This window comes from Heterodontus francisci, chromosome 2 (assembly GCF_036365525.1).
Source record: "Heterodontus francisci isolate sHetFra1 chromosome 2, sHetFra1.hap1, whole genome shotgun sequence".
NCBI classification, from domain to species: domain Eukaryota; kingdom Metazoa; phylum Chordata; class Chondrichthyes; order Heterodontiformes; family Heterodontidae; genus Heterodontus; species Heterodontus francisci.
The window spans coordinates 125,395,414-125,421,187 of NC_090372.1; the positions used below are offsets into that span (position 1 = coordinate 125,395,414).

A 25,774-nucleotide genomic window follows, 5' to 3' on the forward strand; every position below is an offset into this window, starting at 1 on the left:
GTTTCCCTTGCAAACTGTCTCCCAGGTTCTGAATTGCCAGTGCTTATTATATAAATCCTGCAATCTGAGCCAAGGCCTTGCAATGAAGATCTCTTGTTATCAGCAGCAGCGATGTTTGCTAATATTGTCCTGTCAAATCTATTTACTTCACACAGTGTAAGCAGCACCTGACAGCATACATTTTATAGTAAGACAGGGAGCCCCAGGGGCTGAGACACTGGCTTTGGAAGCTAAGCTTCATCAGCTGCTTCATCACCTGGAAATTTCTAGCTTTCTATAATTCTGCTATAATTCTGGATAAAGTCAGAGACTCTGTTTAACATATTTGCATCAGCCACTGAGGGGTTCCGTTATGTATTTTTAGAGCTGTACAGTATTCTTTAAAATTCTATACATCCAATGTGTTTTAATTGATTTTCCCCATTAACCTTTTAACCCCAATTATTTTTCAGAAGGCATTCAGAACACTATTTTGCACAATTCAAAGTCCAACTTTAAAGCACTATATACATGTCCCTTGATTTTTTTTTCTTAAAACAAAATATAAAACTAATGCATGGACTTTATTAAAGCCTTTAATCATATTGCTTATAATATAAATTATAAGTGCAACAAGGGTAAATATTTGAAAGGCCAGGGCAAATACTGAGGTTTTATCAAATTCTTAACTGCACCCATAGTAGAACAGGGAGGATATAGGTAGTGCATGTTGACTTTTCAAAAAATAAGGTAATTGTATGTATTTGAATTAGGTGGTTTTAAGTTGTCAATACAGACTAAAAAAAAAAATGTCAGATATTAATGAAACCTCCAGAAATATTAACACCCTTGGGTTTCTAAATAATTCTGTGCTCAAGTACTAAATGTACTGAAGTTTGTTTCTTTTGAGCTTGTTTATAATTTGACTTGATGCATTTGTGGCTAAATTCTTGAACTTTTTAAAAATTAACTTTTGTACGGAACTAGAATCTTACTACTCTGCAGAACTGTATGTGACTATTTTCTCAGTTAGCGTGCTGAAGATGGACTACATTTATTGCTGGTTGCACTACAAAATCTCTTATCCACAAAAACCTTCATGTATGTTTGTTTTTCTGTTTTTGTAGGAAACGTACAAATTATTTGGCCAACATGACTGCAAGAAAAAATAAATTATTTAAATGATTATCTGTATGAGATTTAAAAAATATAAAAAGCCCAAGGACATTAAACAATAATAAATATCATGTTGACTCACAATTAAATATGTCGGAACCATTGAAACTGTTGTTGAGCAACACACTGATATTGAGCATGCTAATTGCAATCAAATTTTATTCAATCTTTCATATCACCATCACATATCTAACATAACCTGTGTTCCAACATTGTTTGACATGACAATATCTGAAATGTAAAATCATTCAAGTAGCAATAGACTTTAAAAAATGTTTATATGAAAAAAATTGTACTTATTCCTCAGTTTTGCCTTTTTTCAACTTTGTGGAATATATGTGTGGATAGTGCAAGACAGCACTCACTTCCCTGGCCAATATTAGTGCTGTCTTGTCACTGGCAATTTACGTGCAAGAGTAAAAGCCTGCTACCCGATCTGAACCCGACGACATGTGTCTGGTTCGTGTCGCTCCTCTGGGTCCGGGTCGGGGACACACAGGAATTGTTGCATTTTGCTGTGCTGGAGTGGAGAGTGTAAAAGTTGAAAAACTTACCTGAGCTGGAGTCCGGGATGTCAAGGAGGGAAACTGTGAGTCTGCGCAGTGAGCATCTCAATTACGTAATCACGCTCATGCTGCAGCTTCCTTAATCCAAAAGTGGTACAGTGAGTGAGTGCACTATGGAATCAAGGTAGGTAACCATTCTGGTGGTCAGGTTGGACTCGGGTCCGATGTGGTTTTGCCGGGTTCGGGTCGGGTTTTTATTTCCTGACCTGAGCAGGCCTTTATGGAAGAGTGAAGTGTCCAATTTACCCTCCTCAGTTAGGCAATTCCTTCTGCTTGATGCTCCCCATGACAACTCAGCCAAGTATCCAAAGTTATGAGGAAGTTGGGTTTATTTTGCTCTATTTTTCCCCAAAAAACACTCACTGTAAACATCACATTAAAGATTTGATGGAAAGCTACTCAGCAGAAAGTGCTGTGAGTTAAAGAAAAATGCCCCATCAATATAACTAACTGAATGATGCTGTGAGATTAGGTACTCTGCATTTGCTAAGACTGCACTATCTGAATTCAGCTCTTTAAGCCATTGATTTGGAAAAGAATATCAAGTCTAAGACCAGGTTTTATTGACAGGCTGAAGTCTTCAAGTAAAAACTTTAATGAAGGTATTAAAAGACAGAACAATTAAATGGATATCTTTTAATGATGTTGTAAAATATGTATTCTTTCTATTTGTAATTTTGTTTAGTGCCTTATTTTGGGTGTTAAAAAATGTTTGTATTAAAGAAATGGGCTAAAAATTTTCGGAAAGCCTTCTGGGCGATTTGTGGGAACCCAGTGGCTAGATCTTAATTTCAATTTTGATCTCAATTTGTGCAATATATTTTAATTACAAAGTAGCAACTGTTCTGCCTCACACAGCGTGACACCTTTAGCACTGAAAATACTGATTGCAGTGCAGAGTACAGGAGTGGCAGGTAATGCAGGTACTTAGAATGAAACGTGTGCCCCATACGCACCAAATTTACTATATAAATAAATTTCATCTGTTTGATATTTTAAGATTTCATTGGGGTATGAATAATGACAGGAGAAGCTTTGTCTTTTCACCCATGAACAGGTCAACTGAGAGGTGACCTGGGGTTCTGAGATAGTAAACAATATGGAAAAGGTGGATGTGGAAAATTTAGAATTGATGTTGGCACAGAGTGATCAAGACATGGAATGGACTTCCAGATATGTAAGTGGAGGCACAAGTCTTGGAATCTGCGAAGAAACGGTTGGGTTCATTGATGGGAGGACTATAGGGTCTTTCTGGATATATGAGCTTAGATGGGCCGAATGGCTTTCCTCATCCATATTTATCTTGCAGGAAACAATTTTTAAATGCATGTCTTTGGCCTGTGTAATGCATAAATGCATATTAATGACATGCAAGTATATAGGTTTGCAAAATTAACTTTAGATATTATTGTAAGTAATAAACTTTATAAAGGCCATGTGAAATCTGTATTTTAGTATTAATAACTTAGATGTCAGCTGTTTAGAAATTATAACACCTTTTATAGCATTTTGATCATTAATTCCATGCAAGATGTTGTATGATTCCTAAGCAGTTAAGCACCACTTTAGCTAGCTGCTCTGCTCAACCCAGCAGCACAGTTTTCTGCTATATTGATCAAGCTAATATTTAAAATAAGTCCTTTTAAAAATATTTTGTATCTCTGTATGTGTTGTATTCTCATGTTTTTTATTTTTAGATGCTCTTTTTGAAAACTGGAATTTACAGCAGATACTATTGGAAATGTGATTTTAATCTGAAAGATGTCAATAATATATATATGAATTAAGCATTCTTTCAGGAAGATACTTTGCATAAGACAAATTGAAAGTGATCCACCATTCAGTCTCTAGTCCTGTTCATTGCCAACTGTAAATTAGACTTTCTTTTGAAAATTGAATATTTTCCAGCAACAAATTACTATTGGTGTACTTTGAGTTTCTGAGGTCATTTACTTTCCTACAGATAACAGTGGAACTGTACGCATTTTTAAACTAATTTCCAACTTGATTCTTTATGCAAGTCACCAAAGCTAAGCTATGTATTTTAAGTAATTTCAACGCTGTTTAGTGACTAGGTAATTGGAGTGGTTTAAGAAGAAACTGCAAATGCTAGCAATCTAAATTTACATTAAAAATAATGTTGGAAATACACAGTATACCTGTCTGCATCTACGACGCGAAAAGACAAACTAACAGTCCATCTTTAAAATCCTTCCTCGGGAACCAAAAAGTTAATCTGTCTTTTCTGTTTACAGGTGCTGACAGAGCAGTTTTCCATTTTAAATGTTTTATTCATGACAATGACGCAATGTCAGTTTCCACATGTACACTGATGATCCCCAGCTCTAACTCACCACCAGCTCTCTTGACCCCTCCACTGGCTCCAAATTGTCAGATTGCTGACTTGACATCCAATACTGGATGAGCAGAAATTTCCATCCATGAGCTATTGGGAAGACTGAAGCCATTGTCTTTGGACCCCACCACAAACTCTGTTCCTTCGTCACCGATTCCATCCCTCTCCCTGGCAGCTGTCTGAGGCTGAACCAGATTGTTTGCAATAATAAAAGCAAAATACTGCGGATGCTGGAAATCTGAAACAAAAACAAGAAATGCTGGATTCACTCAGCAGGTCTGGCAGCATCTGTGGAAAGAGAAGCAGAGTTAACGTTTCGGGTCAGTGACCCTTCTTCGGAAGAAGGGTCACTGACCCGAAACGTTAACTCTGCTTCTCTTTCCACAGATGCTGCCAGACCTGCTGAGTGAATCCAGCATTTCTTGTTTTTGTTTCAGATTGTTTGCAACCTTGGTGTCATATTTGACCCTGAGATGAGCTTTCAACCACATTTCTGTGCCGTCACTAAAACCACCTATTTCCACCTCTGTAACATTGCCTCTCTCTGCTACTGCCTCACTCTTCTGCTGCTGAAACCCTCATTCATACCTTAGACTTGACTATTCCAGTGCACCCCTGGCCAGCCTCCCACATTCTACTCCTCTTCCCCACCCGCCCCCCCTCCCCCCGTAAACTTGAGGTCATCCAAAACTCTGCTGCTTGTGCCCTAACACGTACCTAATGCCTTTCATCCATCACCCCTGTGCTCACTGACCTAGACTGCCTCCTAGTTTATCAAGGCCTCGATTTTAAAATGCCCATCCTTGTTTTCAAATCCCTGCATAGCCTGGTCCCTCCATATCTTTGGCAATCTCCAGCCCTGCAACCCTCTGAGATATCTACGTTCCTCTAATTCTGGCTTTTCCAGCATCCCCAATTTTAATTGTTCCACCTTTGGGTACCATGCCTTCAACTGCCTAGGCTCTAAGCTTTGCAGTTCCCTCCATAAACCTCTCTGCCTTTCCATCTTGCTTTCCTCCCTTAAGATACTCCTTAAAACCTACCTATTTGGTCATCTGCCTTAGTACCTCATCATGTGGCTCAGTGTCCTACTTTGTTTTATAATACGCCTGTGAACCGCCTTGGGACATTTTATTACGCTATATAATTACAAATTTTTATTTGTTCAAAAATATATCTTGTATAAGTAAACTGTACCAGGTATTTATTTCAAAAAGTACATTAACATGATTGGGGTTATTTTGTCTATCTTGTATTATTTGTGCTATTACAGTTTCTATGCAGTTTTAACTTGGCATTACAGCATTATTGATATTCTTCTTCTGAATGATTTATGACCTTCCTTAATCATGAACAATTAGTTACTAAGGCACTCAGATGGCTGACCCTATCCAGTTTTATGTGATGCTTAGCCTCTGGGATATTTTGAATGTAACCCTTGATTTAACCACCTCATAAGTGCTCACAAATAATTGTTCAATTATTAGTGTTAGACCTATATTCTTAGGGTTGAAAGGAAATTAATTGTAGTTGGTAGAAAGATTGCAACTGTTCTAAAAGGAAGAAAATCTGAAATTTTGCAGGATAATAATGAGGATTTGTCTCTGTGGGCGGGGTGCGGGTGGTGGAGATAAGTCATTTTTCCAGTTGTCATGCTAGACCCCCACCTGCCAAGAATGAGGCACATTAATTTTGTCATGAACATTGATTTTAAACTGTTACTGGCATGAATAAAGGGCTTGTTAAACAGATCAGCTGTGGCTGGAAAAGACATTTGCATATTAACAGACAGTGTTTGGAAGGACATAGGTCATTCAACCCACAATGGACTTTTGATCACCAGACGTTGAAGGTGGGGGAGCTCGCATTCTAGGTTGACTGCTAAGATGGCCGAATACACAAACAGACATGGGCAAACCAGCTAGTCACATGACTAATCTGCTGGGCAACCTGAGTTTTTTGAATTCGTACGAACAGTTTGGGCAGAAAGTCTGTTTGCTCCTGGACTGAGAAGATCCCACTCCTGTCTGCTCCTGTCACTTTCTCACAAGCCTCTGAATCCACTGAAGACATGAACCCCAAGAGAGATAAGTCTTTACAGTGAACAAGATTTAAGAAGAATACTGGGCCCCAACAAAATAAATTTCAACTTTTCTTCTTTAAACCTAAGAAAGCCTGTTTGTGCTGGGTTCTTTGCCTTATAATTGGAAAGCGGTGAACAAGGATTCACCAAGAGGGGAGCTCAAAAAAAACACGGTGTTTTAAAAATTAAACCCTGTTAGGGCAAGACCAGGTGAAGGCTGAGAGGAACCCCTAGACACCGTTCTCACCTGGTCGTAACACAGTTTTGAACTGATTGTTGTCATTATGTCTGGGAATTAGATCCAATTGAGACCTACCTCTTGGGTGTCTCCAAATTGGTGTGCTAATTCTGAACTAGTTCTGGTTTCAGTTGTGTGTGGGGAAGAGTCTGAGTTTTAGAAAAGTCTACTCTTTTTTTTAAAACTAGATGAGAAGCATGAAATACTTTGTGTTACAAGTCCAGTTGTGTGTTTGTAGTGGTGGAGGATATAAATAGTGGAACGATAATGATGCAGCATGTTGCTTTTGTATTATGGATAGGGATATAGTTTCATTTCCACAAATTTCTGCAAGGCAAGTTCCTAATTTCAGTTGTGCCCCTGTGGAAAACTACTGAGCAAACTTAATAACAGGGATACAGTACCACATCTCCTGGCAACCAGATCATGGATAGTACTGCCAGAATCCTGGGGGCAGATCATCTGTACTCAGTTGGGGATGTTGCATGTTATGGGGAGGGAGAACAAAAAAAAATTATAAATGATTAGTAAGTGCTCAAACAAGTGATCTTACTCAGCATAAATGAGAGGTGCATTTGTTGAGCCTTGCTCTTGTGAACACTGCTTCGTCTCATGTTTTTTGCTAAAATTTGTAACACACGTCACTTCGTTATTGCCCAATTCTCAGTCTCTTTTAGGCTGCACAGACTCTTATCACGCTAACTACTTCACTCCTTTTAAGATGGGAGACTAATATTTTAACTGATTGCTGAAGTCTTTCAAAGTTTTTATTGTTTTTTTTCCACTTAGTAATTATATCTGGCTCAAATGAAATTTCAGATTGTTCTGTTATTGGCTATCATAAAATGAATATGCTTTGCATTGATTTCAATGTAACTCAACCTGTTTGGTCCTATGAGCTGTTGCACTTCCACTGTAATGCCCATGTTCATCAGCACAATCTACTCACCTGTGCAATCATCTATTGATGCAACTTTGGGCACTTTTTCATATGAAGGGTGATTGGACAGTTAGATGGGCTGCTTGTTGGTTTTTGATTTGTCTGTACTCTTGAGGGCTTCACATTCTAGTTATACCAGCTCTAAACAAACCAGGTACTGAATATATCTCTCATTTGCTCTTGATCATCATACATATTTATTCTTTGCAAATTCCATGTAGTTTCAACTAAAGTTTAATCCTTAATATCAGTTGCACATGTTGTAAAATATAGATATTTTGGGAAATAATTGCCATACTTGGTACAGTTAGGGATAATGACTGCCATTACTTTTCTATTAACTGCTTTGGTGTTTTATCTTTCAGGTGATATGCCAATGTTTATCGGCTATACCTTCCAGAATCCAATGCTGTGATATCTTACAAAATGCCATCTGTAAACATCTGGTGAGTCCAGTAATGAGTTGAATTGTTATGGATGAGTCAAGGTTTTGGATGACTGCACTTTTGGGGTGGGCTGTACTGTGGGCTTTGATTACCTGCTGCACCAGACAGAAAAGATATGAAGTATACTAAGAACCAACTCAGTGCAGCATGAAGTGTCCATATGCAGGCCTGACTGCCCATTCCAAGTTCATAACTTCAGACTTATTGCTGTAGGAGGCAGAAAGTTGAGGCCAGACACTTCCTAACAAAAGGGCGAAAAATCAGGAGGCTTACCATAAACTTAGTGCATGGCCAAAGACCAGAGGTGAAAATTGGAGCGCAAAGGGGGATACTCAAAAGAGAACAATCCTAAAGATTCATGAGTTACCAATGTAAGTCATGGTCAATATGGTGTCTTGGACTAGTTTCAGTCACCTAGAGGGGTTGGAGAGGAACATACCAATTTTTTTTTCCTCATTGGCTTTGGAAATTTGATCTGTTTTTTCACATCTCGCAGGAGAATACATGGCACATAGATAAGGAGTCTCTTGACGTGAGGCAAGAGGCATCACAACTATATGAGACCGAGTGAATGGACTGACTGTTGTTTTCCAGTCCAACATTTTCATAGTTCTCTGGTTTTAACCTGGAATGTCATGTATATTTAACAGTCAAAAAGCAGACAGCATTCTGAGAATCAAGGGTTCAATACTTCAATTACAGAGAGCTTCTACTGCAATTCATGTAGGAGAAAGATAATTGGATTGGAAGAAATGAAGAACCTCTAAGACATTGGCCGGAATTTTACGAGGGGTAGACAGGAGCCGGTCTCCAACGTAAAAGTGGGTGGCGAACCCACTTCCGCCTGGGGATCCGTTCCGTATTTTACGGGCCCCCAGGCTTTAACTGTTCCAAGGTGGGGCTTCCACCCGATTGAAGGAGGAAGTCCCGCCTCATTAAGCTGCCAGCCAATCAGCGGGCCAGCAGCGCCACCGGGAGTGGTGGCCACGGCTGGGAGTGCAGCCCAGCGTGCACAGAAGATGCCTGGGAACCGGGAAGGCAGGTAAGTTTTGGTTGCCTCGCTGGGGTTAATCGGTCAGGCAAGAGTGGTCGTTTGGGAGGAAGGGGGCATGTTGGGTCTTGTGGGGGGGGGGGTGCGGCGGTGGTTGGGGTAGCGGGGGCAGCCCTCTGTTGGGCACCCTGTGTAAAATCTGCGTGGAGGAGGATGAAGGCCCTTAAGTGGCCACTTAAGGGCCTTGATTGGCCTGGCGCGGATGCCCCCCGCCCTATGTAAAGGTGGGTGGAGGCGGGAGCGGGTAGGGAATGCTTCCCAGAGCCTCCCGCTCCATTTTACACCGCCACCATCTGGCTCGTTTGGGTGGCGTAAAACTCCAGCTGTTGAATCAGATTAGGGCAGAGGGGGAAGTTGGAAAATAGATGGGACTTTGCAAATGGAGACAAATAGAGGAGTGAAAGAAATCCTCAGGCATACCATAATTTCTCAACAGAAAAAACTGCAACTAAAATTGTACTAAAAATTTGAGTGAGATAAAGAAAAAGAACAAAATTATCTCTGAAATGCAGAAAACCTTTGAAATATGATTGGATATGGAAGCATCAGAATCTGAGATAATAGGCTTGTTTTGGCCTTTTTGACTAGTGAAATTGTGGACAGTATTACATCTTTGAGATTTAGGACTCCCTTTCCTTGGTGAGTCCCAACTGTCATGGCATTCAAAATGTCTTTCTTATTGACTCTATTTAGGCCCAAATTTGGTAATGCACCCTGGATGACGAACATAAAATTCTGGTCTGTAAATGATTTGAAGTTTCAGGAATTATTCTTATGCTTTGGTATATACATCTCCAGTTCTTGATGAATAATTCTGAACAATTGGGGTTACGATACCCTTACTAGAGGTTCTACTGCAACAGATATAGGAAAGCAATTGGACCAGATCATACAGATTTCAATCTAGTTTTAAAATAATGCGAATGTGAGATAAGCAATGAATAACTGAAATCTTACTTTTGTTCCCAAGTGGAAAATAATTTTTTAAAAAGTATCTTTATACTAAAACTGTTCGTAACGCAGGAGATCATCGGGCTCATGTATTCCAGCTGTTTACTGTTGCATCCAACTACTGTGCTCTCACTGCATACCCCTTATTTTCCACCTACTTCAAATATTTATTGACTTTTTGTCCTACGATGGTATGTGCCTCAATTTCCTGTGTCAAGGTGTTTTGTACTTCAGAAACCTTTTGTCTAAACCTCTCCTTAACCCTTTCCTCACTTTTTAATGCCACTTTAAATTTATGACTGTGTTAATTGACTCTCTCACCAGAGGACATAATCTTTCCCTATTGGCTCAAACAATACCATGCATAATTTTTAAACAAGTATTAAATTGCTTTTTAACGTTTTCTTCTCCAATGGGACTGGTCCAATTTCTCAAATCTCTATTCAACTTATGAAGATGCTTCTAAATTTTTGTTCAGTATTTTTTTGAGGACTCATATTTAAATTGTGGAGATGGATTCATTGGAAGGCTGAAGATTTCATAGAAACTGGACTTTGCTTTGTTGTTGACAGTTCATTGAAAGGACAGTGAGATGTTGTTTAAAAACAGCCTTGCTGGAAGTCATGTGCTTTAAGCTTAATAAACAACAGAAACCTTGGTGACCTGGGGAAGATGCTTACAGAGAAGCCACATGTCAAGATTTATGGAGGTCAAGAGGTTGTCTTTCTGTTCTGGGGTTTTGGATATTGTTTTCAAGTCTGTTGGGGTGTGAACTGTTTTGCAGACAGTTGGTGTTTTGCTTGCCAAGGCAAAAGAAACCACCCAGCTCACCTCTTTATCTCTTGGAAGAAGCCCTGCAAAGATCCAATGTGGGAGAGCTAAAATCCCTGGTGCTGCATCTCTCCTGAGAAGCTGAAAAACCCTGCAATTCAAGTGTGTGTTGGCTGAAACCCCTGATGCCACATGTTTCCTGGAAAGCCTACCAGATGATTTCTCAACACCTCCAGAACAAATTGCTTCTGTGAATATCCTAGTGACCCGTCTCCATATACCCGGACGCCAGACAAAAAAGGCAACTGACATCCTTCTATATCTTCCCTTATTTTCTTCAAGAATTAGCAAGTATTTGGCCAAAGTATTCTTTTTATGTCTTTTTTGGTAACCGTTCTCTGCAGAAAGAATTTCTGTATTTTTTTCTAGTGTTTTGGGGATTGAATTCCATGATTCTATCCATTTTATTTTTCTAAGAACAAAACTTGTGCTTTGCCTAAACAATACAAGTAAGTTGCTGCACTCAATAATCAGATTCACTGGTTTGCGATAATTGAACAATTCACATATCATTTTTATTGCATGTTTTTTTTGTTGGATTTTTACTGGTTCTTTTGTGCTTTTTTGACAATTTTGTTAAACCAGTGACTTTCATCATGAGGGAGAGATGCATGACTATGATGTAAGTTTCTTGAAGTAGCTTAAAAATTCATTGTGCAATATTTGTCAAAGATTGCAGACAGAAATGAAGCAAATGTGACTTTAGATAAAGGTTTAGATAATTTATTCTTATGCAAGCATAGAATTTAAAAATACCACACCAAGAATAATCACAAACTTTTTAGTTGAGGGTCACAGTGCCAAGCAGTGATTTGCTTGAAGGTCATTCTCATCAGCCATTGGGGAAGCTGAAGCATATCAATGATTTGGAAAGGCTGAAGTCAAACATTAGGAAAATAAAAGCAAGATACTGCAGATGCTGGAAATCTGAAATAAAAATAAAAAATGCTAGAAACCGAGTTAGTGTTTCAGATCGATGAAATGGTCATCAACTTGAAACGTTAAGATTAGGAACATTGTAAGCATGAGCACTTTAGTCATAAATGCATCAACTTCTACCAGAAACACAGCAAGCAATGGCGATCACACCACAAAGGCGGCCCTCGCACGCGGGGGCTTTACTCTGCAGAGCCGCATTGATATTAAACACAGCGGCTCATTTACATGGCTAGACAGACCACCCCCACCCCCCCCAGATGATGTAGAGGGGGTGGGTGGTCCGTCCCCGCCAGCGGCATCCGACTCCATTGCGCAGATGCTGATGCCATTTTTAAAGGGCTTCAAGCCCTTACATTTAATTTGAATTTTTAAAGAAACAATAACTTAGAATTTATTGGAATAGATTAAATAAATGTTTCAAGCCCCTCTTACATCGCCATCCACCCCCCCCCCCCCCACAATGACCAAACAGTTAATTCCTTGCTCTGTCCCCCGCAAAAATACTTACCTCGTGCACCTGACCTTTCCCCCTCCCCCCCCCCCCCCCCTTCCCACCCCCCACCAAAGTTCAAAAACTTTAATCTCGAACCCTTCCCACAACCCTTTGGCCAATGAAATTAGTTTTACCCTGCTTCCCTCTCCTCCTTCCCCCCCCCCCCCCCCCCCCCCGCGCCTGCACTCAAACTTACCTGTTCGCCCCTCCCCAGCAGTATGTATATGGTAAATTGTTGCTCGAACATGTTTTCCCCAACCAACCACATGGAATGCTAAAATAGTGTATTCTACTGGAAATCCGAGGCCTTCTTGTTCCCTCTTTTATGCATCTGCTGTTAACTGAACCATGCACCAGCACTTATGCCAAATGCTCAAGAACTGTCAGTCAACCTATATCAGCTAGAGGACAGTAGATGGTAAAGGTATTTTCCTTTTCTAATGTTTCTGATTAGACTTCTATAGTGCTATGGTTTATTACCTAATAGAGGAATGGCAGGGCTGCTCCAACCTCTGGAGTGCACATCCTGTAATATGTGGGAACTCCAGGTTGCTTCCTGTGTCCTGAATAACCATAGGTATAGGAAGTGTCATTGGTTGCAGCAGCTTGAGCTCCAGGTTTCGGAACTTGAGCAGCAGCTGGCGTCACTGTGGTGCATCAGTGAGGTTGAGAGCTTCATGGACAGCACGTTTATAGATGTGGTCACCTCGCAGCTTGTGTATGCAGGTAGAGAGGGAATGGGTGACCGCCAGGCAGTCAAGACTGAACACGCAGGTAGTGCAGGAGACCTCTGAGTGCATCTCACTCTCCAGCTGGTATTCAGTCCTGAATACTGAGGAAACTGATGGTTCATCTGGGGAGTGCAGCCAGAGCCAAGGCCATGGCACCAGGGCTGGCTCAGCTGCACAGGGGGGCACAAAGAAGACTGGAAGAGCAATAGTGATGGGAGATTCAATAGTTAGGGAAATAGACAGGTGTTTCTGCGACCGCAGACGTTAATCCAGGATGCTGTGTTGCCTCCCTGGTGCCAAGGTCAAGGATGTCACTGGCTGCCAAGCACCCTGAAGGGGGAGGGTAAACAGCTAGCAGTCGTGGTCCACATTAGTACCAACGACATAGGTAGGAAGAGGGATGTGGTCCTGCAGAAAGTGTTTAGGGAGCTAGGTAAGAAATTAGCAAGCAGGATCTCAAAAATTAAATCTGCAGTTTACTACCTGTACCATGTGTAACTGAGTATAGAAATAGGATGATAGGGAATGCATGGCTGGAAAGATGGTGCAGGAGGCAGGGCTTTAGATTCCTGGGACACTAGGACCAGTTCTGCAGAAGATGGAACTTTGACATGCCGGACGGGTTGCACCTGATTAGAGCTGGGACAAATTTCCTTGCGGGGTGATTTGCTGGTGCGATTGTGTGTGTGTGGTGGGGGGTGCGAGGGGGTTAAAGTAACTTGGCAGGCGTGTGGACACCAGGAAATAATACGAGAGGAACACCAAGGTGCACAGATAATTAGGAGAGACAGATAGCACTAGAGTAGAAAATCATGAAGTATTAGGTGGAGTCAGAGTGAGAGTGTTAGACAGTATTAGAGAAGGGAGTAGTCACGCATTAGTTGGTAGTGAACGGAGAAGGATTATGAGGAGTGCAAAGACAGGATTACAATGCATGTGTATAAATGCACAAAGTGTGGTGATTAAGGTTAGTGAGCTACAAGCACAAATAGTACGGGAATATGATGTAGTGGCAATAACGGAAACATGGCTTAAAAATTGCGAGGACTGGGCACTTTTATAAAAGGATGTAATGTGTTCAGAAAAGATAGAGAAGGAAAAAAGGGAGGTGGGGTGGCAGTACTGATCAGGGAAGACATTGCAGTGTTGGAAAGGGATGATGTCCTTAAAGGGGCAAGGACAGAATCCATTTGTTTAGAGTTTGAGGACTAAAAAGGGTCTGATCATATTACTAGGGGTATTCTATAGGCCTCAAAATAGTGAGAGTGTGATAGAGGAGCAAATCTGCAAGGAAATCACAGAGATGTGCAAGAACTATCGAGTGGTAATATTGGGGACATTAATTACATGAATATCGGGTAGGATCATTTTAGAGGAAAGGGTAAGGAGGGGTGAGGAATTTCTGAAATGTGTTCAGGAGAACTTGCTTGACCTGTATATTCTCAGCCCAACGAGAAAGGAGGCATAGCTGTATCTGGTACTGGGAAATGAGGTGGGCCAAGTGGACCACATGTCTTGTCGAGGAGCACTTGGGTAAGAGTGATCATCTTATCATAAGATTTAGATTAGTATTGCAGAAAAGCAAGGAAGAAAATAAGTTGGAATGTCTAGATTGGAAGAGGGCTAATTTCAATGCGATGAGAAGGGATCTAGCCAGGGTAGAATGGAACCAACGACTGACAGGAAGAGCTGTATTGGAACAATGGGTTATCTTGAAGGAACAGATGCTTCAGGTACAGGCTAGGAACATTCCAACGAGGGCAAAAGGCAGTGGAACCAGGAACATGGCTCCTTGGATGACCAGGAAGAGTGATTATGATGAAACAAAAAAAGAGAGTATATGATGCATGTCAGGTAAACTCAAGTGAGAACCAGGCCATATACAATAAGTTGAGAGGGGAGGTGAAGAGGAAAATAAGACTGGCAAAAAGAGACTGAGAATAGAATGACAGTCAACATAAAAGGGAACCCAAAGATCTTCTGCCGGCATGTAAATAGTAAGCGAATAAGAGGTGGAGTGGGACCTATTAGGGACAAAGAGGGTAATATGCTTAGAGGCGCAGTGCAAGGCTAATATACGTAATGAGTACTTTGTATCAGTGTTCACGAAGGAAATGGACACTGACAATACCAGAGCGGAGAGAGTAGAGGCAGTGGATAGGATAAAAATTGAGAGGGGGGGGGGGAAGGTACTGAAAAGGCTGGCTATGATTAGGATAGATAACTTTCCAGGTCCAAATAGTTTGCATCCCAGATTGATAAAGGAAGTGGGGTTGGAGATGGTGGAGGGAAGATCTTCAAATCTACGGGGGAGGTACCAGAGGATTGAAGAGTGGCAAATGTGACACCCTTATTCAAGAAAGGGTGTAAGGACAGTCCTAGCAAGTACAGGCCAGTTTAACATCAGTGCTGGTAAGGTTTTAGAAACAATCAGGGAAAATATCTATGGACATTTGGAGATGTTCAAGTTGATTAAGTATAGCCAGCATGGATTTGTAAAAGGCAGATCATGCTTGTGTTATGAGATTATGTCTATTTCTTCTTTAAAAAATGTTATGGACATTGATTCATCTGGAATCTTGAAGAATCTGAACTTTGTGTTTTTTTTAAAGAAAGGAAGGTTATCAGAAGGTTTGACCTGAGAGTGAACAGTTACTGGAAAGCACCTGTTTCAAAGAACCCAGCAGGGGTTGCTTTGGCTTGTGAAATGATTGCAGAGGAGTGACGAGCAAAGATTTATAGATGGCACTGGACTTGCTTCTGGAAAAGTTTTCGTTTCATTTTGAACTGTTAAAAAGCCACTTGGTTTTGGCCTGAAACAGAAGAAGTTGGCTTATTGACGTGCCAGGAAATTGCCAGCCATCTTTCTCTTGAAAAGAAGTCCTGCATCAAGAGATTGCAATTTCCTCCTGTATTTGAAGAAAACCTGCACAATTAAAGAACTTGCATGTCAAATGTGTGCAACTGAAACCCTTGTTGCTGCCTCCCTGCTATAAGACTTATTTGGAGCCTTCTGTAGCTGCATCTCTTGGAAGCTTTTCCAAACTGATCATTAACATTGTCTGGAAAGAACAGTTCTAGGAAGATCCCATTGACACCTCACCAAAACGAAGCACTTCCTTCCATACCTTCTTCTCAGCCTACATTTTTTTAAACAAAAATTCCTTTTATTTTTTCCCGGTTAACTGGCTATGTATGTATGTGTGTGTGCGAGGGCTGGGATAAATAAGGGGCTTCAATATTTCAATTTGTGTGTATGTTAACTTCCTTATTGGTTAAAACTTGGTTTATAATAAATGGATAGTTTTGTTTATTAAAGAAACCTGGTTGGTGTGCATTATTCTGGGGAAAAATAGAGTATCTGATTGTTTTGGTAAGTGGGAAAATTTAAATATATGTTGTGAACAGTGCACTCCTCCTGCCTCGGTCGTAACATATTAAACCCAATGTCGGCAACGTTTAATTGTAAATGAGGTAATAAAAATTGAAATGGAAAATAACAGAACCAGGTTTCTTGTGTAATATCGTAAAGTTGACAACACCAGAATGTCTAGCAGTTGCTGAAACTTTTCTGGGGAAGGAGGATGTATCTCTGAGTGACTTGCAGAACTAAACCAAGGTTAAACTAAAGGATTTGGTAGCACAATGGGTTAGAATTAAAATCAGGAGCTAAGAAAGCAGAGATAATTGGGAAGTAATAGCCCAACATTTGAAATTGGAAGAAGAAAGTAAACCAGAGGGTAGTGAGATTCAGTTGGCTAAAATTCAGTTACAAATGGAAAAACTTAAACTTGAACAGAAAAAGGAGGAAAAAGAATTGAAAAAAAATGAGTTTGAAAAACAAGTGACAATGAAAAAACTTGAGTTTGAGGAAAAGGAAAGGGAAAGAGCAAGAGAGGGAAAGGAATTCAAATTTTAAAAGATGGAACTAAGACAAAAGAGTGGTCTTGACACCAGTGAAGGTTCTGGTTAGGAAGAATCTGAATCCAGCCCAGGACCTAGCGGAAAGCTGTTTAAATTTATTCAAGCTCTCCCTAAGTTTGAGGAAAGGGACGTAGAGGCATTTTTCATTTCTTTTGAGAAGATAGCCAAACAAATGAAATGGACAAAGGAAAGCTCGGCACTGCTTATGCAAAGCAGGTTGATGGGCAGAGTTCATGAATTTAATGCCATGCTTTCTCAGAAGGTTTCTGAAAATCATGAGATGGCAAAAAAGGCTATTTTCGCTGCATATGAGTTAGTCTCTGAAGCTTACCAACAGAAATTTGGGAACCTCTAGAGATTGGCTAGGCTGACGTATATAGAATTTGAAAGGGTAAAGCAAATTAATTTTGATTGTTGGGTATGGGCACTAAAGATGGCAGCCACATATGAGAGCCTTGGGGAACTAATTCTCCTGGAAGAATTTAAAAATTCATTCCCTTCATTGGCAAGAGCTCATATAGACAGGCAGCGGAAATCGCTGATGATTGAGCTTGTGTATAAGCCCAAACCCTTTGTCCATCACCCCCACAAACCCGAGAAGAATAGAAGGTGGGAGGGTATTAGCGCATGAAATTCCTATAGTGGGACATGTGGGGATCGGGAAGACCAATTGACACGTAAGTCAACATTATTACTGGCCCGATCTTTCACAGGATGTGGTGCAATTTTGTAAAACATGCCATACATGCCAGATTGTGGGAAAACTGCAACCTGCCATAAAACCGATACCTCTAATTCCCATACCATTTAATAAGGTGTTGGTAGACTGTGTAGGACCTTTTGTTGAAAACAAAAGCGGAACATCAATAAATATTCACTATCATGGATATGGCTACTCTGTTCCCAGAGGCTATTCCCTTGAGAACAATTTCTGCTAAGGTGGTGGGAGAGAAGATAACCCCGTTCTTCACTGGATATGGATTACCAATTGAAATTCAGTTAGACCAAGGTTTAAATTTTATGTCTAAAATATTTCAAGAAGTTATGGGTAATTTAGGTGCAACACAGTTAAGGTCTTCAGCATACCATCTACAGGCACAAGGGGCTTTAGAAAGGTACCATCAGACCCTCAAAACAATGATCAAGGCTTACTATCATGAATATCTCCATGATTGGCATAAAGAGCTAGACCTTTATTTGCCCCTAGAGATTCACTAATGAGCCTACAGGTTTTATTCTTTTTGATTTAGTTTATGGACATGAGATAAGAGGTCCTCTAAAACTGATTAAAGAAAGGTTTTTAGAACAGAGGGATGAATCTTCTGTACTAGATTATGTATCCTGTTCCAGAAACGGCTCACGAGAGCTTGCAATGTGGTTCAGGAACACCTTAAAGCATCCCAAACAGCTATGAGAAAACGCGCAGACAAGCATGCTAAGACCCGAACATTTCAACCGGGGATGAAGTGCTAGTATTACTACCTTTACAGGGTGAACAGTTAAAAGCACAGTTCAGTGGTCCGTATAACGTCGTCAAGACAATTGGTAAGGTAAATTATTTGATTGACACCCCAGATTGCTGGAAAACAGTGTCATATTAATATGTCAAACAGTATTATGGCTGAGAGGAGGATAAGCAAGCACAGGTATGTCAGGTAGTAGGGACAGTGAAGAATGAAATGGATAGTGAGGATGAGGCAGAAGGAGACCTAGACAATTCTCAAATTGAACCTCCTACAATCCAGTTAGCGAATACTGAATTGCTGGGAAGATTGGACACTATGCTTGCACATTTAGATGCAGAATGACGGGAAGACCTAACAAGGCTACTCACAGCATTTAAAAGAGTCTGTAGGGATAAGCCAGGATGTACAACCTTAGCCACATATGTCGATGTAGGGGAAACTGTTCTTATAGAACAGCATCCTTGCTGCTTAAGTCCAGAGAAACAGGCCCAAGTAAAAGCAGAAATCCAATACCTGCTGAAAAACCACCTAATTGAACTAAGTCAAAGCTCACCAATAGTATGAATGCCTAAACCTGAAAGTTCAACTAGACTTTGCATAGACTATAGAAAAGTTAATGCAGTAACAAAGGCAGACTCCTACCCAATCCCTCGCTTGGAAGACTGTATTAACAGAATAGGCTGTGCCATGTTTCTTACAAAGATAGATTTGTTAAAAGGATATCAGCAAGTTCGTTTAACAACCCGAGCTAAACAAAAATCAGCTTTTGTCATACAGACAGTTTCCAGTGGCAAGTAATACCATACGTGCTAGGGGGTGCTCCAGAAACTTCTCAGAGACACAAGAACACAGCATAAGAATTAGGAGCAGAAATAGGCCATATGGCTCATCGAGCCTGCTCCGCCATTCAGTACGATCATGGCTGATCTTAGGCTACAATTCCACTCTCCTGCCCGCTCCCCATATCCCTTGATACCCTGCCGGACCAAAAATTTATCTATCCCAGCACTAAATGTATTCAACGATGGAGCATCCATAACCCTCTGGGGTAGAGAATTCCAAAGATTCACGACCCTTTGAGTGTAGTAATTACTCCTCATCTCTGTCTTGAATGATCGGCCCCTTATCCTGAGACTGTGCCCTTGATTCCCCAACCAGCAGAAACAATCTCTCAGCTTCTACCCTATCAGGCACTTTCAGAATCTTGTATGTCTCAATTAGATTGCCTCTCATTCTTCTAAACTCCAGAGAATATAGGCCCAATTTACTCAGCCTTTCGTATTAGGACAACATCCCTCATGCCAGGGGCCAAGTTAGTAAATCTGCGCTGCACCGCCTCCAGTACAAGTACATCCTTTCTTAAATGTGGAGACCAAAACTACACACAGTATTCCAGGTACGGTCTCACCTGTACTGTTTTAGTAATACTTCTTCCTGTACTTCAATCCCCTGGCAATAAAGGCTAACGTGCTATTTGCCTTCCTAATAGCCTGCTGCACCTGCATGTTAACTTTGTGTGTTCCTTGAACGAGTACCCCAAGTCTCTCTGAACATCAACCTACCAGCTTCACACCTTTTAAAAAAAAATTCTGCTTTTCTATTTTTATGACCAAAGTGAACATCCCTACATTATACTCCATTTGCTATCATGTTGCCCACTCACTTAACCTGTCTATATCTCTTTGCAGCCTCTCTATGTCCTCCCCGCAACTTACCTTTCCACTGAGCTTTGTATCAGCAAACCTAGATACATTACTCTGTCTCTTCATCCAAGTCATTAATATAGATTGTAAATAACTGAGGCCCCATCACTGATCCTTGCAGCATCCCACTATTCACTGCTTGCCAACTTGAAAATGCCCCATTTATGTCCACTCTCTGCTTCTTGTCCGTTAACCAATCCTCTATCCAAGCTAATATATTACCCCCAACACCATGAACCCTTATCTTGCCTATTGATCTTTTATGTGGCACCTTATCAAATGCCTTTTGGAAATCCAGGTACACTACATCTACTGGTGAACTCAATGGTAGCCAGTGTTCCTAACTGTGTAGTTTACCTTCGTGATGTGCTGGTCTGTAGTGACATTTGGAAGGAGCACTTGGAAAAACTGGGGGTTCTGTTTGGAAAGTTGCAATTGGCTAATTTGGTGATAGCATTTGTGGAAAAATTTTAAAAAGTAGAATGCCAGGCAATTCCAATGGTGTTTACTATTACAGCCCTATCACTTAAAGACTGTCCACATTGCGGGCAAAGATAATGTTACTGCAGATGTTTTATGAAGAATTTGACTTTGAATTATGTGAGTGCAAAGATGTTACATAGCAAAATTGTATTAACTACAGGTAAAGAGTGAATGGGGGATGAATGTGAGAATGTGTTTTAAAATGTTTTCAACTTCTGTTTTATTTACACTTTGAAAATGGCATTTCATTTTCTCCAAGGGAGGAGGTGTTATGAGATTACGTCTATTTCTTTTAAAAAAAAAAATGTTATAGACATTGATTCATCTGGGAGTGCACTCCTCCCGCCTCGGTTGTAACACTTGAGTAATCTAATTGAACCCTTTGAAGTAGCAGAGAAAGTTGATGAAAGAAATGCGGTAGATATTGTTTGCATGGATTTTAGGAAAGTGTTTGATAAGGTACCACATAAAAGTCTGGTTAATAAAATTGAAGTTCATGGAATAGGAGACTCTTTGCCAATTGGATAAAAAATTGGCTTAAGGATAGAAAACAGCGAGTTGTAGTAAATGGTTGCTTTTCAGATTGGAGGATGGTAGACAGTGGTGTTCCCAATAGTCAGTGTATTTTTTGATGTATGTAAATGACTTAGATCTTGGAATACAGAGTAAAATCTCAAAATTCTCCACCTGGAACAGGACGTTGATAGGCTAGCGTAATGGGTGGGTAGGTGGCAGATGGAATTTAATAGAGAGGTGTGAGGCGATGCATTTTGGCAGAGGGAATAGGGAGAGGCAATATATACTTCATGGCACAGTTCTAAAGAGTGTGCAGGAACAGAGGGACCTGGGAGTGCATGTCGTTCGATCTTTGACGGTGACAGGACATATTGAGAGAGTGATTAGTAAAGCATGTGGGAACCTGGGCTTCATAAACAGAGGCATTGAGTACAAAAGCAGGGAAGTTATGCTGAACGTCTATAAAGCTCTGGTTAAGCCCCAGCTGGTGTATTGCATCCAGTGCTGGTCACCACACTTCAGGAAGGATGTGAGGGTCCTTTAGAGGGTGCAGAGGAGATTTACCAGAATGGTGCCAGAGATAGAGGATTTTAGTTACAAGGTTAGGTTGGAAAAGCAGAGTTTGTTCTAGTTGGAACAAAGGAGATTGAGGGGAGATTTAATAGAAGTGTACAAGGTTATGGCAGGCTTAGATAAGTTTGACAAGGAAAAACTGTTCCCAATTAACTAATGGTGCAAGGACTAGGGGACACAGATTGAAAGTTTTGGACGGGAGATACAGGGGGAATATGAGAGCACTTTTTTTACGCAGTGGGTAATAATGACCTGGAACCGCTGCCCACAAGGGTGGTGGAAGCTGAGACAATCAGTGATTTCAAGAGGAAGTTGGATGTTTGCATGAGGGAAATAGATTGCAAGGCCGTGGTGAGGGACTGACTGGATAGCTCTATGGAGAGCCGGCATGGGCACAATGAGCCGAATGGCTGCATTCTGTGCTGTAAGTGACTCTATGATACTATAAATGTTTGGTTTTTGAGTAAGAATTGTTTTTTGTAGAGTAATCATCTGTTTTATAATGTAAACCATGTTTTTGTCGCTCTTCAGGTGGGTGTCCATCTCTTGCCAGACAGCACAGCAGGGTCAATCTTAAAAGCTGTTGGCCAGCTCATAGATCCAGCCTTTATTCCCAATGAGTGTTTGTTAAATTTCCTTGTTGGGTGTTGCTACAGCCTCCTTTACTTCATACTAACCTTGGAAAGGAGCAGCAGAGGAAATGCACAAAAGAGGTAATTAAAATTCCTTTTGAGTTTTCTGCTCACATTTCCCTATATTCAAGCATATTCTTTCTTTCAGCCCAGAAAGCAAATTTGCTTGGAGCTTTTTTTTTGTCTGTTAGCTCTTTGTTTGTTCTTGCTATTGGGAAGTTTAGAAAAGTATGCATTATATGCAAAGAACACAATTTTAAGAAAATACTTGTGCGCTAAATTAGTTTCACAGCCTGCAACCCAATATTGTTTGAGATTTGTTTTGGTTATATGTTTGCTGAAGTTTAAGCCTGTATAAGATCTACCTTTTAAATGAGTATCTGAGGTCAGCCAGATTGAGTGGAGGAGGTGTCACTAGATATATAGATCATGGTGCTGCACGATTGAAGGTGCTGTCCTTTGATGTGATATTAAACCGAAACCATGTCTGCTCTCTCAGGTGATGTAAAAACATCTTGTGGCACTTTTTGAAGAAGAGCAAGGGAGTTTTCTAGTGTCTGAGCTAACCTCTATCCTTCAATCTTTTTTTTTCATCCATGGGATGTGGGTGACGCTGGCCAGGCCAGCATTTATTGCCCATCCCTAATTGCCCTTGAGAAGGTGGTGGTGAGCTGCCTTCTTGAACTGATGCAGTCCATTGGGGTAGGTATACCCACAGTGCTGTTAGGAAGGGAGTTCCACAATTTTGACCCCGCGACAGTGAAGGAACGGCGATATAGTTCCAAGTCAGGATGGTGTGTGGCTTGGAGGGGAACTTGCAGGTGGTGGTGTTCCTATGTATTTGCTGCCCTTGTCCTTCTAGTTGGTAGAGGTCGCGGGTTTGGAAGGTGCTGTCTAAGGAGCCTTGGTGCATTGCTGCAGTGCATCTTGTAGATGGTACACACTGCTGCCACTGTGCGTCGGTGGTGGAGGGAGTGAATGTTTGTAGATGGGGTGCCAATCAAGCGGGCTGCTTTGTCCTGGATGGTGTCGAGCTTCTTGTGTGTTGTTGGGGCTGCACCCATCCAGGCAAGTGGAGAGTATTCCATCACACTCCTGACTTGTGCCTTGTAGATGGTGGACAGGCTTTGGGGAGACAGGAGGTGAGTTACTCGTCGCAGGATTCCTAGCCTCTGACCTGCTCTTGTAGCCACGGTATTTATATGGCTACTCCAGTTCAGTTTCTGGTCAATGGTAGCCCCTAAGATGTTGATAGTGGGGGGATTCAGCGATGGTAATGCTGTTGAATGTCAAGGGGAGAAGGTTAGATTCTTTCTTGTTGGAGATGGTCATTGCCTGGCACTTGTGTGGCGCGAATGTTACTTGCCACTTATCAGCCCAAGCCTGGATATTGTCCAGGTCTTGCTGCATTTCTACATGGACTGTTTCAGTATCTGAGGAGTCACAAATGGTGCTGAACATTGTGCAATCGTCAGCGAACATCTCCACTTCTGACCTTATGATTGAAGGAAGGTCATTGATGAAACAGCTGAATATGGTTGGGCCCAGGGCACTATCCTGAGGAGCTCCTGCAGTGATGTCCTGAAGCTCAGATGATTGACCTCCAACAACCACAACCATCTTCCTTTGCGCTAGGTATGACTCTAGCCAGTGAAGGGTTTTCCCCCTGATTCCCATTGACCTCAGTTTTGTTAGGGCTCCTTGATGCCATACTCGGTCAAATGCTGCCTTGATGTCAAGGGCAGTCACTCTCACCTCACCTCTTGAGTTCAGCTCTTTTGTCCATGTTTGAGCCAAGGCTGTAATGAGGTCAGGAGCTGAGTGGCCCTGGCAGAACCCAAACTGAGCGTCACTAAGCAGGTTATTGCGAAGCAAGTGTCGCTTGATGGCACTGTTGATGACACCTTCCATCACTTTACTGATGATTGAGAGTAGGCTGATGGGGCGGTAATTGGCTGGGTTGGTCTTGTCCTGCTTTTTGTGTAGAGGACATACCTGGGCAATTTTCCACATTGCAGGGTAGATGCCAGTGTTGTAGCTGTACTGGAACCGCTTGGCTAGGGGTGCGGCAAGTTCTGGAGCACAGGTCTTCAGTTCTAGTGCCGGAATATTGTCAGGGCCCATAGCTTTTGCAGTATCCAGTGCCTTCAGTCGTTTCTTGATATCATGCGGAGTGAATCGAATTGGCTGAAGTCTGGCATCTATGATGCTGGGGACTTCAGGAGGAGGCCGAGATGGATCATCAACTCGGCACTTCTGGCTGAAGATTGTTCCAAATGCTTCAGCCTTATCTTTCGCACTGATGTGCTGGGCTCCCCCATCATTTAGGATGGGGATATTTGTGGAGCCACCTCCTCCAGTTAGTTGTTTAATTGTCCACCACCATTCACGGCTGGATGTGGCAGGACTGCAGAGCTTAGATCTGATCCGTTGGTTATGGGATCGCTTAGCTCTGTCTATCGCATGCTGCTTATGCAGTTTGGCACACAGATAGTCCTGTGTTGTAGCTTCACCAGGTTGACACCTCATTTTGAGGTATGCCTGGTGCTGCTCCTGGCATGCCCTTCTGCACTCTTCATTGAACCAGGTTTGGTCTCCTGGCTTGATGGTAATGGTAGAGAGGATATGCCGGGCCATGAGGTTACAGATTGTGGTCGAGTACAATTCTGCTACTGCTGATGGCCTACAGCGCCTCATGGATGCCCAGTTTTGCATTGCTAGATCTGTTTGAAATCTATCCCATTTAGCACGGTGATAGTGCCACACAACACGATGGAGAGTATCCTCAATGTGAAGGCAGGACTTCGTCTCCACAAGGACTGTGCGGTCGTCACTCCTTCCAGTACTGTCATGGACAGAAGCATCTGCAGCAGGCAGATTGGTGAGGACGAGGTCAACTATGTTTTTCCCTCATGTTGGTTCCCCCACCACCTGCCGCAGACCCAGTCTAGCAGCTATGTCCTTTAGAACCCGGCCAGCACGGTCAGTAGTGGTGCTACCGAGCACTCTTGGTGATGGACATTGAAGTTCCGCACCCAGAGTACATTTTGTGCCCTTGCCACCCTCAGTGTTTCCTCCAAGTGGTGTTCAACATGGTGGAGTACTGACTCATCAGCTGAGGGTGGGCGGTAGGTGGTAATCAGTAGGAGGTTACCTTGCCCATGTTTGACCTGATGTCATGAGACTTCATGGGGTCCGGAATCAATGTTGAGGACTCCCAGAGCAACCCCCTCCCGACTGTATACCACTGTGCCACCACCTCTGATGTGTCTGTCCTGCCGGTGGGACAGGACATACCCGGGGATGGTGATTGCAGTGTCTGGGACATTGTCTGTAAGGTATGATTCCGTGAGCATGACTATGTCAGGCTGTTGCTTGACTAGTCTGTGGGACAACTCTCCCAACTTTGGCACAAGCCCCCAGATGTTAGTAAGGAGGACTTTGCAGGGTCGACAGGGCTGGGTTTGTTGTCGTTTCTGGCGCCTAGGTCGATGCCGGGTGGTCCGTCCGGTTTCCTTCCTTTTTATTGACTTCCGAGCGGTTAGGTACAACTGAGTGGCTTTCTAGGCCATTGCTGTGGGTCTGGAGTCACATGTCGGCCAGACTAGGTAAGGACAGCAGATTTCCTTCCCTAAAGGACATTAGTGAACCAGATGGGTTTTTACAACAATTGACAATGGTTCATGGCCATCATTAG

The 25,774-nt window shown here is 41.8% G+C and overlaps 1 protein-coding gene across 4 annotated transcripts in view; it reads left to right on the plus strand.

Annotated features, from left to right (window-relative positions):
- The window catches only part of tex10 (testis expressed 10), a 186,238-nt gene that overhangs the window by 138,197 nt on the left and 22,267 nt on the right, over nucleotides 1–25,774 (plus strand). For all 4 annotated transcript variants that reach the window (XM_068010421.1, XM_068010410.1, XM_068010402.1 and 1 more), the window contains 2 exons: nucleotides 7,704–7,784; nucleotides 21,977–22,158. In XM_068010421.1, coding sequence (XP_067866522.1) covers nucleotides 7,704–7,784; nucleotides 21,977–22,158 — 263 coding nt within the window. The remainder of the gene's footprint in view (nucleotides 1–7,703; nucleotides 7,785–21,976; nucleotides 22,159–25,774) is intronic.